General features: G+C 39.7%; 1 protein-coding gene across 2 annotated transcripts in view; it reads right to left on the reverse strand.

The window, feature by feature from the left end:
* Positions 1 to 341: 341 nt before the first annotated feature.
* The window catches only part of NRBF2 (nuclear receptor binding factor 2), a 37,468-nt gene continuing 24,271 nt past the window's right edge, over positions 342 to 13,538 (reverse strand). For both annotated transcript variants that reach the window (XM_039217461.1, XM_039217462.1), the window contains exons 3-4: positions 13,001 to 13,041; positions 342 to 1,126 (exon numbers count right to left, since the gene is read on the reverse strand). In XM_039217461.1, coding sequence (XP_039073392.1) covers positions 416 to 1,126; positions 13,001 to 13,041 — 752 coding nt within the window. In that variant the 3' untranslated portion in view covers positions 342 to 415. The remainder of the gene's footprint in view (positions 1,127 to 13,000; positions 13,042 to 13,538) is intronic.

Raw genomic sequence — 13,538 nt, forward strand, 5'->3', positions numbered from 1 at the left:
AGGTGGGCCCCTCAGGCCACCATATTATTTAGGTTTTTGCATTATCATTTATGGCATTATAGATTAATTAGACATAACATACTTTTATACATTTTAACCCTGAAGATAAGAAAAATAACTGTTGCTTGAAAAAATTATTCCAGGTAGCCATTTGGTTTGTATCAGGAGAAAGTCAACATCCGAGAGTCTAGTGTCCGCCAAGTCTGGAATCGTTAGCTCGAGTCAGTCAATCGGACATGACGTACTTCACAGTGACTGTTTTCCAAGCCCCAGCGACACTTCTCCCACAGTGCGCCAGGTGACGAAGCATCTCTGGAATCACCCTTGCATGTGGTTTTCCCTTTTTTTTTTCTGGATTAACTGTATTATTCTATTATTTTGTCCTTTCTTCTCAGTTCCTTTATGGCCTTTCATTTTAATTATTCATAAATCCTTTCAGAATATCCTCAGAGAGCTCCATAAGGGGAAGTTCTGGAGATGGAAAGTCCAAGGGAGGAAGGTTGGGTATGGGGATATCCTTGGCTTTGCCGGTATTTGCTGCAAACTTCTGCCAGGTTGGAGAGGCTGTGGCAGTTTCCGAATGTGGTGGCAAGCTCCACAGCTCTGACTTTTCTACAAAATCGGCATCTACATCCAGCTCCTTTTCTACTGGGCCTTTTAGAAGTCTGGCCTTTTCAGCCTTTAGTTGTTTGTTTTCCTTCCGTAACCTTTCATTCTCAGCCACAAGGAATTCCACGTGTCTCTTCAAGTCTGCGATCTTGGTCGCCTGCTCCTCTATGATTGTCTTGTCGTCCTTGGGGGCTTTGCTTCCAATGCAGGGCTCTGCCGGCTCCCTCTTCTGCTGAAGTAAAAACAGTAGCGTGTCTGGATCCCTGTCAAAGACCCCCTGGACTTCAGGCAGATGCTTCTCCATGGAAGGGCTGTGTTTCTCAGAGAGAAGGGGACCCTGGCCCTCCGCACCCTCGGAAGCGGGCTTGTGCAGGGCCTGAAGCTGGGCAGCCGCATCCTTATCTGTTCTCTGCTGGGCTTTCAGTCTCTCCTCCCGCTTGGCCCTTTTCCACCTCTCCTGGATGAGGAGGAGCTGTTTCATGTGGCTGTCCCTTTGCAATTCCAGTGAGAGATGAGCCTATCACACAGAAGGAAAGGTGTCATTTAACATTTAAGTCTCTCTAGTAATATCCAACGAATATAATCCCGAGATCCTCCTTTCTAAATAACTTCTAGCACTTAAAATTTACATACTATGTTTGCAATTCAACAGAATGTCTGTTTTTCAAGACAACTGGGTCTCAGCTGGGCCAGAGGCCCCCCCCCGACCCCCAACAGCCTCGGCCAACACAATAAGAGGGTGCAGGCAGGCCACACAGGGGACTAGGGAGGTCTGCCCTTCTGAGCCCCTGACATCTCCCCCCCCCCGTGAGGCCACGCCTTCAAGACCAAGATGTGGCTGAACTCCGTAATACATGAGGAGAATCGGCCAAAGTAGGAAGATAAATACATTCTAAATGAAAGAACAAAAGACAAATCCTTAGAAAAACAACTAAATGAAACAAAGATAAGCAATCTTCCCCATAAACAGTTCAAAGTAAATAAAGATGCTCACCAAACTTGGGAGAAGAATGGATGAGTGTAAAACTTCAACAAAGAGACAAAAAAATCTCCATAATATAAGAAAGTTATCAATCAGAGCAGAATACAGTAAAAGAAATGAAAAATACATTTTATGGAATAAACAGAGTAGATGATACAGAAGAACAGATCAGCAATCTCTAAGAGTAGTAGAAATCACCCAAAGTAAACATCAAAAGAAAAAAATTGGGGGATGAGGACAGTTACCTAAGGGATCTCTACTAGGAAAATATCAAGCATAGTAAGAAAACTCAGATTAAGGAATAACACCTGAAAACTTCCCTAACATGGGGAAGAAAACACACATCAGGTCCAGAAATTAAAAAGAGCCCCAAACAAAATTAACCCAAAGAGACCCATAGCAAGACACATTATAATTGTCACAAATTAAATATAAAGAGAATCTTAAAAGGAGCAAGAGAAAAACAACTAGTTATATATGTATACGGGGATCCCCACAAGATTAACAGCTGGGTTTGTTTTATTTTTTTGGAGACAGCAAGATTCTATTTTGAGAAAATGAATTTTGGTATTCTCTTTCCTAACCTTTGTAACAACATCTAATTTTTAGGGTTGTTTTATAAACATCATTTTTTTAAAATTTATTTTCACAGAAGAGAGAGAGAGATTACGAGTGGGGCAGGTGCAGAAGAAACAAGGAGAGAGAGAATCCCAAGCAGGCAACGCACTGTCAGCGCAGAGGTGTGACTCATGCACCCCTGAGATCATGACCTGAGTCAAAATTAAGAGCTGGACATTTAACCAACAGAGCCACCCAGGTGCCCCATGCATATCATTTCTGTAGAGATCTTTGCACTCTGGTTCAGATGAAACTTATACAACCTCAAGTATAAAATAACATTTTGGGTTTTGTTATTAATCATATAAGGCAATAATTTTATCTTCACCATCAAAATGATCATGTTCTGTCAATAGCAGTGTAAAATCTGCTATCTGATCAACAAAAACATGAAGCCACCATACGAACTGGGTTTAAGTGAAAAGAGTTAGCAACATGGGAAACAGTTTGACAACTTCAGGAACAAAAACACTTTTCCAACATACGTGAGTTCCATAAAAAGACCTCTGTGAAGTGTACAAATGCTAGAAGAAAATATAACAAGTGGCGGGCCTGGGTGGCTTAGTCAGTCTGACCTTTCCAAAGTTCAAGCCCTGCATTGGGCTCTGTGCTGACAGCTCAGAGCCTGGAGCCTGCTTCAGATTCTCTGTCTCCCTCTCTCTCTGCCCTCCCCCACTCGCACGGTCTCTCTCAAAAATAAACATTTACAAGAAAGAAAGAAAAAACATATAGCAAGTACCACACACTAGTAAAGAATTGAAGGTAGCTGCTGTTCTTTGGTACTGAGACAAGTGCAGCAGCTGGAAACAGAGAGATCACTGACAGGTTCTCACAATCTCACATTTAATTCTTCGCTTTCCTGGGCAGCAGCACAGCCTGGAGAAGTGTCACTGAAGGAGACAGAAAACCACTGCAGGAGCTGACCACAAATCACGTAGTACACATTTTAGGGAACTGCAAAAATCCTGTATGAAAGTGTGTTTCTCTGACCACCACAATGAAGAAGATAATGCAAAAGGGTAATAATTTTTTCCTAAGGTCTCCTTAGGTCTCTTAACAACACGACCGTGTTACACACTAACAATACTATAGTCATAACAAATACCAACTATGTCAATTACAGAATCTGGAAGGAAATGGAGAACGCGGTCTATTTTCCAGGTCCAACCTCTGTTTTGGGCCAATTAAGGTCTTGGTCACTGACCTTGTCCTTCTTAAATGCCTGAAAGACTCTGTTAGGTTTAATGCCTCTGGCTGGTGTAGGTCTTTATGCAAAGCACGCCTCTGTGCTCCTGGGCTCAGGGCTTCTGGTGACCCAGCGCCAGGGGTAGGAGCTCCTGGGAGGGAGAAGAGGGAAAGGGGTGGCTCTCTCCCACCCCTCCCACAGCAAACAGGGTAGGAGCTGCGGCGCCTGAGCAGGATGCCCATGACCCCAGTGCCACTCTGACCAGGTGCTGGTGCTGGGGGGCTCGGCTGGCATACATGAGGCTCACCGCACTCCTTGATTAGAAGACCCAAGATACTAAAGATGCCAATCCTCCCCAAGTTCATACACAGGCTTAATGCAATTCCAGCCACATCACAGCAAGATGCCAGTTACAGAAGGGGAGAAGGCTAGGCCTCTGGTGATAGTGTTACAAGAGATGAATCCTCTGCCAACTATCATTGCTTTAAAAAAAAATTTTTTTAACGTTTATTTATCATTGAGAGAGAGAGACAGAACATGATCATGGGAGGGGCAGAGGGGGAGACACAGAATCCGAAGTAGGCCCCAGGCTCTGAGCTGTCTGCACAGAGCCCGATGTGGGGATTGAACTCACAAACTGTGAGATTATGACCTGAGCCAAAGTCAGACACTCAACCAACAGAGCCACCTAGGCGCCCCAATTTTAAGTAAAAAGTCTGCAGGCCAAGAGAGGCACGAAATTTTCAAAGTGCTGAGAGGGAAAAACCTACAGCCAAACACACCCAGCAAGATTACCATTCAGAATTTAAGGAGATAAAAGAGTTTTCCAAAGAGTTCATCACCACTAAACCAGCTTTACAAGAAGCATTAAAGGGAATTCTTTAAGCAGAAAATAAAAGGCCAAAACTAGTCATAAGAAAATACCTAAAAGAAAAAATCTCATTAGTAAGGGAAAACTTATAGAAAAGGAAGCAGATCAACCACGATGGAGCTGGTATGAGGGTTAAAAAACAGAAGCAGTAAAATCAACAAAATCTACAATAATTAGTTAAGGGACTCATTAAATAAAAAGGCCTAAAACAGATGTCAAAAACATAAAACCAGGGCGCCTGGGTGGCTTAGTCGGTTAAGCGTCCGACTTTCGCTTAGGTCATGATCTCGTGGTTCGTGGGTTCGAGTCTCGCATCAGGCTCTGTGCTGACTGCCAGCTCAGAGCCTGGAGCCTGTTTCAGTCTGTGACTCCCTCCCTCTCTGACCCTCCCCTGCTCACGCTGTCTCTCTCTCTCTCTCTCTCTCTCTCTCCTAGAAATAAAAAAATAAATAAATAAACATTAAAAAAAATAAAATAAAAAAAAACAACAAAAAAAACATAAAACCTGTGTGTGCACGAGGGTGGTAAGTGAGGTGAGTAAAGACGTAGTGCTTGCAGAATGCACTCCTATTTAAAAAACTTAAAACAGGCTGTTATATACGTACGTTATTATATATAAACCGCATGGCGACCTCAAACCAAACCCTTACAACATACACACAAAAAGGAAGGAATCCAAACATAACACTAAAGAATGTAAATCACAAGGGAAGAGAGCAATAGAAGAAAAAAGGAACAGGAACTACAAAAACAAGAAAACAATTTTTAAAATGGCAATACACACCTATCAATAATTGCTTTAAATGTAAAGATTCCAATCAAAATAGGTAAGATGGCTGAATAGATTTCAAAAAAAAGGCCTGTGTAAATAGTCCCTACAAGAAACTTACTTCCAATCTAAAGACACACAGACTAAAAGTGGGGTAATGGAAAAAGATATTCTATGCAAACGGAACAAAGTAAAAGCTGGAGTAGCAATACCTATATCAAGAAAAATACACTTTAAAACAAAAGCTGTAATAAGAGACAAGGGCACTACACAATGATAAAGGAATCAATACGACAAGAAGAAAACATTTGGAAACATTTGTGCAGCCAACAAAGGAGCACCTGAATTTATAAAGCAAACAGTAACAGATGCAAAGGGAGAAACTGACAATAATACAACAGGGAACTTTTAACTTCCTACTTGCACAGCAGATGGATCATCCACATAAAATTAGTAAGGAAACACTGGCCTTGAAAGACATATTAGACCAGATGGACTTAATGGATATATATAGAACAATCCATCCGAAACAGAATACAATACACATTCTTCTCAAGTGCACACAGAACCGTCTCCAGGATAAATCACAGGTTAGGACACAACAAAGGCTCAATAAATTTAAGACTGAAATCATTTCAAGCATCTTTTCTAACCACGAGAGAATAAAACCAGAAATGAACAATAAGACGAAAACCTGGGGAGGCTAAAACACACTACTAACCAACCAATGCGGTCAATTTAAAAAAAAAATCAGAGGACTCCAGTGATAACACAGCATTTCTTTTTTCTTATTTTTATTTATTTTTAATTTATGTGTTGATTTTATTTTGAGAGACAGAGAGTGGGTGGGGGAGGGGCAGAGAGAGAGAGGGAGTCACAAAATCCGTAGCAGGCTCCAGGCTCTGAGCTGTCAGCACAGAGCCCGATGCAGGGCTTGAACCCACGGACTGTGAGATCATGACCTGAGCCAAAGTCGGGCGTTCAACCAACTGAGCCACCCAGGTGCCCTGAAAACACAGCATTTCAAAAACTATGAGACACAACAAAAGCAGTATTACGAGAGAAGTTAATAGTGATACTGACCCACCTTACAAAAACAAGAAAACTCTCAAACAATCTAACCTTTCATCTAAAAGAAGGAGGGCATAGGAGTGGCTCACTCAGTTAAATATCAGACTCTTGATTTCAGCTCAGGTACAAGATCTCATGGTTCATAAGATCCAGCTCTGCACCACACTCTATACTGATGGTGCAAAGCCTGCTTGGGATTCTCTCTCTCCGTCTCTCTGCCCCTCCCCTGCTTGCCATCTGTCTCTCAAATTAAATAAACATTAAAAATTTTTTTTGCATAAACGAATTAGAAAAAGAAGAAAAAACCCCAAAGTAAGTAGAAGGAAGGAAATAATAAAGATCAGAATGGAAATAGTGAAACTGAGATTTAAAAATAGAAAATATAAAGAAACTAAAGCTGGTTTCCCAAAAAGATAAAACTGATAAAATCTCATCAACACTCAGCAAGAAAAAAGGAGGACACTTGTATATAAAATCAGAAATGAGAAGTTATAACCAATACCACAGAAATACAAACAATTATAAGAGACTACTATAGTATGGGTGACTGGATGGCTCAGTACGTTTGGTGTCTGACTTCAGCTCAGGTCATGATCTTATTACGGCTCATGGGTTCAAGTCCCACATGCGGCTCTTGTGCTGACAGCTCAGAGCCTGGAGCCTGCTTCAAATTCTGTGTCTCCCTCTCTCTCTGCCTCTCCCCCACTCATACTGTCTCTCCTTCATAAATAAATATTTTTAAAAAATTTTACTAAGAGGGGCGCCTGGGTGGCTTAGTCGGTTAAGCGTCCGACTTTCGCTTGGGTCATGATCTCGCGGTTCGTGGGTTCGAGCCCCGCGTCGGGCTCTGTGCTGACTGCCAGCTCAGATCCTGGAGCCTGTTTCAGAGTCTGTCACTCCCTCTCTCTCTGACCCTCCCCTGCTTATGCTGTCTCTCTCTCTCTCTCCTAGAAATAAATAAAAAATATTTAAAAAAAAAAAAAAATTTTACTAAGAGACTACTACAAAAATTTATATGCCAACATGTCTGACAACTATGAAGAAATGGAAAAACTCCTAAAAATATATAACCTCCCAAAACTGAATTGGGAAGAAACAGAAAATTTAAATAGACTTATTACTGGTAAGTGAACTGAATCCGTAATCAAAAATTCCTAACAAGCAAAAGTTTAGAACCAGATGACTTCACAGGTGAATTCTACCAAACATTTTAAGAGTTAATACCTAGTCTTCTGGAATTATTACAAAAGTAATAGGAGGTAGGAAACTTCCAAAATCTGTGAGGCCAGCATCATTATGATACGCAAGCCAGACAAAAAGCACTACTACAAAAAAGAAAATTACAGGCCAATATCAAAACAGAGATGCAAAAATCCTCAGCAAAGTGAATCAACAACACATTATAAGGACCATCTACCAGCATGATCTAGTGGAATTTATTTCAGGGATGCAAGGACAGTTAATTATCTGCAAACATATCAACCAGAGACACCATGTTAACAAAATGAAAGATAAAAATCATCTCAATTGATGCACAAAAAGCTTTTGGCAAAATCCAATATCCATTCGTGATAAAAAAAAAAATCTCAACAACATGGGTTTAGAGGGAGCATACCTCAGCTTAATTAAGATCACATATGAAAATCCACAGCTAACATCATTCTCAATGGTTAGAAGCGGAAAGTTTTCCCTCTCAGATCAGGAACATATGATAAGGACATCGACTCTTGCCACTTATTCAAAATAATACCAAAGTCACACCCCAGCAATCAGATTTTAAAAAAGAAGTAAAAGGTATTCAAATTGGTTAAGGAAGAAATAAAACTATCTGCAGATAACAGAATACTATATACAGACAACCCATAAGAAGCCACCAAAAAAAGTACCAGAATAAATTATTTCAGTAAAGTTGCAGGATACAAAATATACAGTAATCCATCACATTTCTATACACTAATATCAAAATATCAGAAAGTGAAATTAACAATCACATCTATAATTACATCAAAAATAAAACACCTAAAAATAAATGTATAGCCAAAGAGATTGAGTGGCCTATGCTCTGAAAACTAAGATACAGATGAAAAAATATAAAGATGACACAAATAAATGAAAAGATATACTACTGAAATGTTCTTATCACCCAAAGCAATCTACAGATTCAATGCAATCCCTACAAAAATACCAATAACACTTTCCACTGAACTAGAACAAATAATGCTAAAATGTATACAGAAACACAAAAGTCCCAAATAACCAAAGCCATCTTGAGAAAGAACAAACCTGGAGGTACTATGCTCCCAGATTTCAAACTATATTACAAAAGCTATATAATCAAAACAGTATGGCATGGCACAAAAACAGACATATACATCAATGGAACGGGAAAGAGATCACAAAAATAAATGCACATATAATCAATCCATGACAAAGGAGAGAAGAATATATAATGGGGAAAAGACAGTCTCTTTAATAAATGATGTTAGTAAAACTGGTCTACCACTACATGCAAAAGAAGGAAATTGGACCACTTTCTTACATCATACACAAAAATAAATTCAATAAATTAAAGACCTAAATGTGAGACCTGAAACCATAAAACTCCTGAAAGAAAACATAAGCAGTAAGCTCTCTGACACTGGTCTTAGTGATTTATTTTTTGATCTGTCTCTTCAAGAACAAAGGCAAAAATAAATGGGACTGTATCAAAATATAAAGCTTTTGCACAGTGAAGAACATCAACAAAATGAAAACGCAACCTACTATAAGGGACAAGATATTCACAAATGAAGTATCCAATAAAGGGTTATCATCCAAATTAGAATATAAAGCACTCATAAAAGTCATTATGAGAAAAACAATCAGATTTTTAAAATGGGCACAGGACATTGTGTCTGGGTAGACATTTTTCCAAATGTATACAGATGGCCAACAGGTACATGAAAGGATGTTCAACATCACTAATCATTAGGGAAATACAAAGCAAAACCACAATGAAGGGGCAACTGGGTGGCTCAGTCAGTTTATTAAGGGTTTGACTGGCTCAGGTCATGATCTCGCGGTTTGTAGGTAGAGCAGTTAACTTCACCTGGGCCTGGAGCCTGCTTCTGATTCTGTGTCTCTGTCTCACCCTGTCCCTCTACACTCACTCTCCGTCTCTCTCTCAAAACAAACATTAAAAAAAAAATTTTTTTTTAAAACCACAACGAAATATCTCACACCTGCCAGAATGGCTGCTATGAAAAGTCAAGAAATAACAAATACTGGCGAGATGTGGAGAAAAAGGAACCCTTGTGCATTGTTGGTGGGAATATAAGTTGGTGCAGCCACTACGGAAGCAAGTATGGTGAGACCTCAAAAATTTAAAAATACAACAGTCCTACAATCCAGTTATTCCACTACTAGGTATTTACCCAAAGAAAATAAAAACACTAATTCGAAAAGATATACACACTTCTATGTTCACTGCAACATTATTTACAATAGCCAAGATACAGAAACAACCTGTGTCTATGGATATATGAACGGAATACAGAATGGAATTCTGGGTGCCTGGTTGGGTCAGTAGGCTCAGGTCATGATCCAACAGTTCTTGGTTTTGAGCCCTGTTGTTGGGCTCTGTGCTGACAGTTCAGAACCTGGATGGAGCCTGCTTCGGATTCTGTGTCTCCCTCTCTCTCCGACCTTCCCCTACTCATACGGTCTCTCTCTCAAAAATAAACATTAAAAAAAAAAGGTGTGGTATATATAAACAGTAGAAAAAAGAATGAGACCTTACCATCTGTGACAACATGGACTGACCTAAAGATCTTACACTAAGTAAAATAAGTCAGAGAAAGACAAATACCTTACTATTTTACTTGTGTGTGAAATCTAAAAAACAAACAAAAGAGAAAGAAACTCATCAATACTGAGAACTGGTGGCTGCCACAGGGGAGGGAGGTGGGTTGATGGATGAAACAGGTGAAAGGGATTAAGAGATACAACCTTCCTGGTATAAAACAAGTCACGGAGATGAAAAGGACAGTAGAGGGAATACAGCCAATAATATTGTTAAGAACACTGTATGGTGAATGATTGGAACTATACTTATGGTCAGCACTGAATAATGTACAGAATTGTCAAATCACAATGTTGTGCACATGAAATTAGTGTAACATTGTATTATCAACTAAACTTAAAAATGACAGAATGAATGAATGGCAGTTGAGGAACAGAGAGGTTCAGGAACTTGCCCAAGGTCACACAGCCAAAAGGCAAAGCTAAAGTGTGGACCAACCAGGACAGTACAGCCCCACTGAGATGGTTTTAAAACATGTCTGTAACTTTTTGAACAGTAATATCAAGAGATGGAGTCTGACTCCCCTCCCCTCGAACCTGGGTGGGCCTCTGTGGTCAATTTAAGAAACAAGGCAGGCAGAGGGACGAGCTATGGAACCGCTATCTGCTTCTCTTCAACCACCATGCAGATTAGAGAGACGGAGAGAGGATGAGGATGAAGAGGAGATGCCTCGCGGCCTGAGGAGCCCCAGCACCAGACATGAGAAGACACCTCTGAGATGATACCACCAGCTACCACCATCTGACTGCATTAGAGCAAGCCCCTGACCCCTGAGAACTGCCCAGCTGAGCCTGAGCCCAATCAACCAGATTTTTGAGGCAGGGGGGGCCTTTATGTAACATGAAAACCTTAATGATCTCCTTACACTTATGAATATTAAGTCATCACCATGTTGTACAGCTAGTAAACTTATCTGTGAGTGTGTAAAGCTAGTAACTGTGCTGCAATAGCATGGGAGATGTTTCTGTGCCACCACCATTGATGGTGTGGCACACCTAAGTACTCACCGTATAACACGTGGTGTGCAAGCCTGCATGCAGTCTACCTTCATGTGGGCATCATGATTAAGTTTTCTTACCGTTTTTATAACTTTGCTTTCAAAGAATTACACTACCATACGGTATGCCTCTCTCTCATAATTGGGAGAAACTGCATATTAGCCTATCATCACAGGTAAGTGGGTTTTTAAAAATGTTAACAATGTTTCTAATACAGTATATGAATATGACTATCATACTGTAGACCATAAACCTTTTATAAGGATCCAGACAGTGGTGTTTAGGTTAGGCTACTGTGAAGCAATCGTATGGATTACACCAGGCTACCATAAAGCAATCATACTGCTGCGGCTTCACTTATCAGTGCATGGGCTGTTATACCTGCACATAAACTCACTTTCATTTTTTATATCTACTGTTAGTAATACGTAGATATCTACAGTGTTTTGTGTTCTGTAAGACTGCTGATATAGGTGGTAACAGACACTTCATCCCATAAACAGACAACATAAACTTATCGACAAATACAAGATAGTACTTTCTTTTCTCTTCCTTGTGATTTTCTTAATATTTTTTTCCTAGCTTACATTTATGTAAGAATACAGTATATAATCACCTAAGATACAAAATATGTGTAATCAACTGTTTATGTTATCATCAAGGCTTCTGCCCAACAGCAGGCTATTGTGTTAAGTTTGGGAGAGAGGTTATAAAAATTATAGGCAGATTTTCAAATGTGCAGGAAGCTTGCATCCCTAAGCCCCAAGTTATTCAACAGTTGACTATTCAACATTTTCTATGCTGAATGTGTTTTTTGTCAATAAGTATTTGTGGAAACTTTCTGTTAACAATTTTCCACTTGTAAAAGTAGCATTCACTATAGAGTATGTGAAACAAACTTTAAGATTTTGTTTAAAACATTGTCTGGCATTATATGAACCATATTGTGTACTTTTAAAAATTTTTTATGTTTTCATTTATTTTTGAAAGTGGGAAGAGAGAGCAGGGAAGGAGTAGGGGAGGGGGATTCAAAGCAGGCTCTGTGTTGACAGCAGAAAGACCAATGTGGGGGCTCGAACTCACAAACCATGAGATCATGACCTGAGCCAAAGTCAGATGCTTAACTGACTAAGCCACCCAGGCACCCCCACACTGGGTACTTTAAAATTTTTTTAATGAGGAAAACACTGGTCTAAAAAAGACAATGTGATTTAATAGAATTCTATCTGATACGATTTTTAAAAATTAAATGGCATTTGTATTCAGCTTAAAACTAGAAAACTTTCTTCTTTCAGCATTTATACTATGACTAGCTAAAATCCCTTTTTATTTAGGGGCTCAGAAAGTTCAGTGAATGTTTGTAATATGTGGCTAACATGAGGAGTTCTATACAGTCAAAAGGAAGTACAAAAAATAAAACACAACTTTCAGACTCTCTTGGTTCAGTTTGAGGAAGTGTTATTTTCTCCCTGCCACTGACATCCCCTCACAGAAAAGACCTCCTTAATTCAACTAGACAAACATTTACAGAGTATCTCCTATGTACCCTGCCACTTCCATAATGAGAAAATCATCTTTGGATGAAGGTACTCTCAATACCTAGGAAGGCCCTCCCCAAACAAAGAACATTTAAAGCCACTAGTGCAACAAATGTAAAGGTACCAGAACTGCCTAGGAATTCAGGAAAAGACAAATTCAGATTTAAATTATTTCTGGCAACAAAGAGAAGTCCAACGGGTGTCCCCTTGGCCAGGCCTGCTTACCTTCTGTGAGCTAATGCTCAAATGGGTTAATGATCAGGAAAGGCCCTAGAAGTTTCTAAGGAAAACATCTGGTGATCTGAGACCTAGACATAACTAACAGAAAACAGAAGTTTCTGCAGGCCATGTCTGGGACACTGACAGTAGTTTTAATTTCTGAAGTACTCTTCTCTTTTCCATTTAATATATTTTTGACTACAGTGTTTTGAGAAGGGCACGATACTTTATTTTACACACAATTCAAGTCTCCACAAGAAAATCTTTCTAACTTTTATGCAAATATTAATTGTCTCACCTGCTCAGACTGTGTAAGCTTCATGGCTTCAGAAAGATACGCTGGTTCAAGAAAAAAAACAAGGTACATTAGTGAGTGTCATAATTTTGCAATCAATAGGTCAGAGTTTTAATACTCCTATGACAAAAAAGAACTGGTTTTAGAAGTAATTCCAAGCAATTCTGTTACATAATTATCCAGTTCCTGAAAAGAAAACAAGGTGGAGATTTTAAGAAGACAGGATTTTTTTTTAAAGTTTTATTTATTTTGAGAGAGACAGAGACAGTGCAAGTGGGGAAACGGCAGAGAGAGAGAATCCTGAGCAGGATCCTCACTGCCAGGGGAGAGCCTGACATGGGGCTTGAACCCACAAAGCTGCAGGAATTAAATCTGAGCCAAAACCAAAAGCTGACTGCTTAACTGACTGAGCCACCCAAGTGTCCCCAAGATGACAGGATCCTTAACTTGAAAAGTCAGTGGTAATCAACTGTAGATATTCTCTACCCCATCTTGAAGGAGTCTGCTCTTCAAAATCCTTGTAGATTTCACAATTAAAGAT

This window comes from Hyaena hyaena, unplaced genomic scaffold, assembly GCF_003009895.1.
Source record: "Hyaena hyaena isolate Hyena2069 unplaced genomic scaffold, ASM300989v1 scaffold_695, whole genome shotgun sequence".
NCBI classification, from domain to species: Eukaryota; Metazoa; Chordata; class Mammalia; order Carnivora; family Hyaenidae; genus Hyaena; species Hyaena hyaena.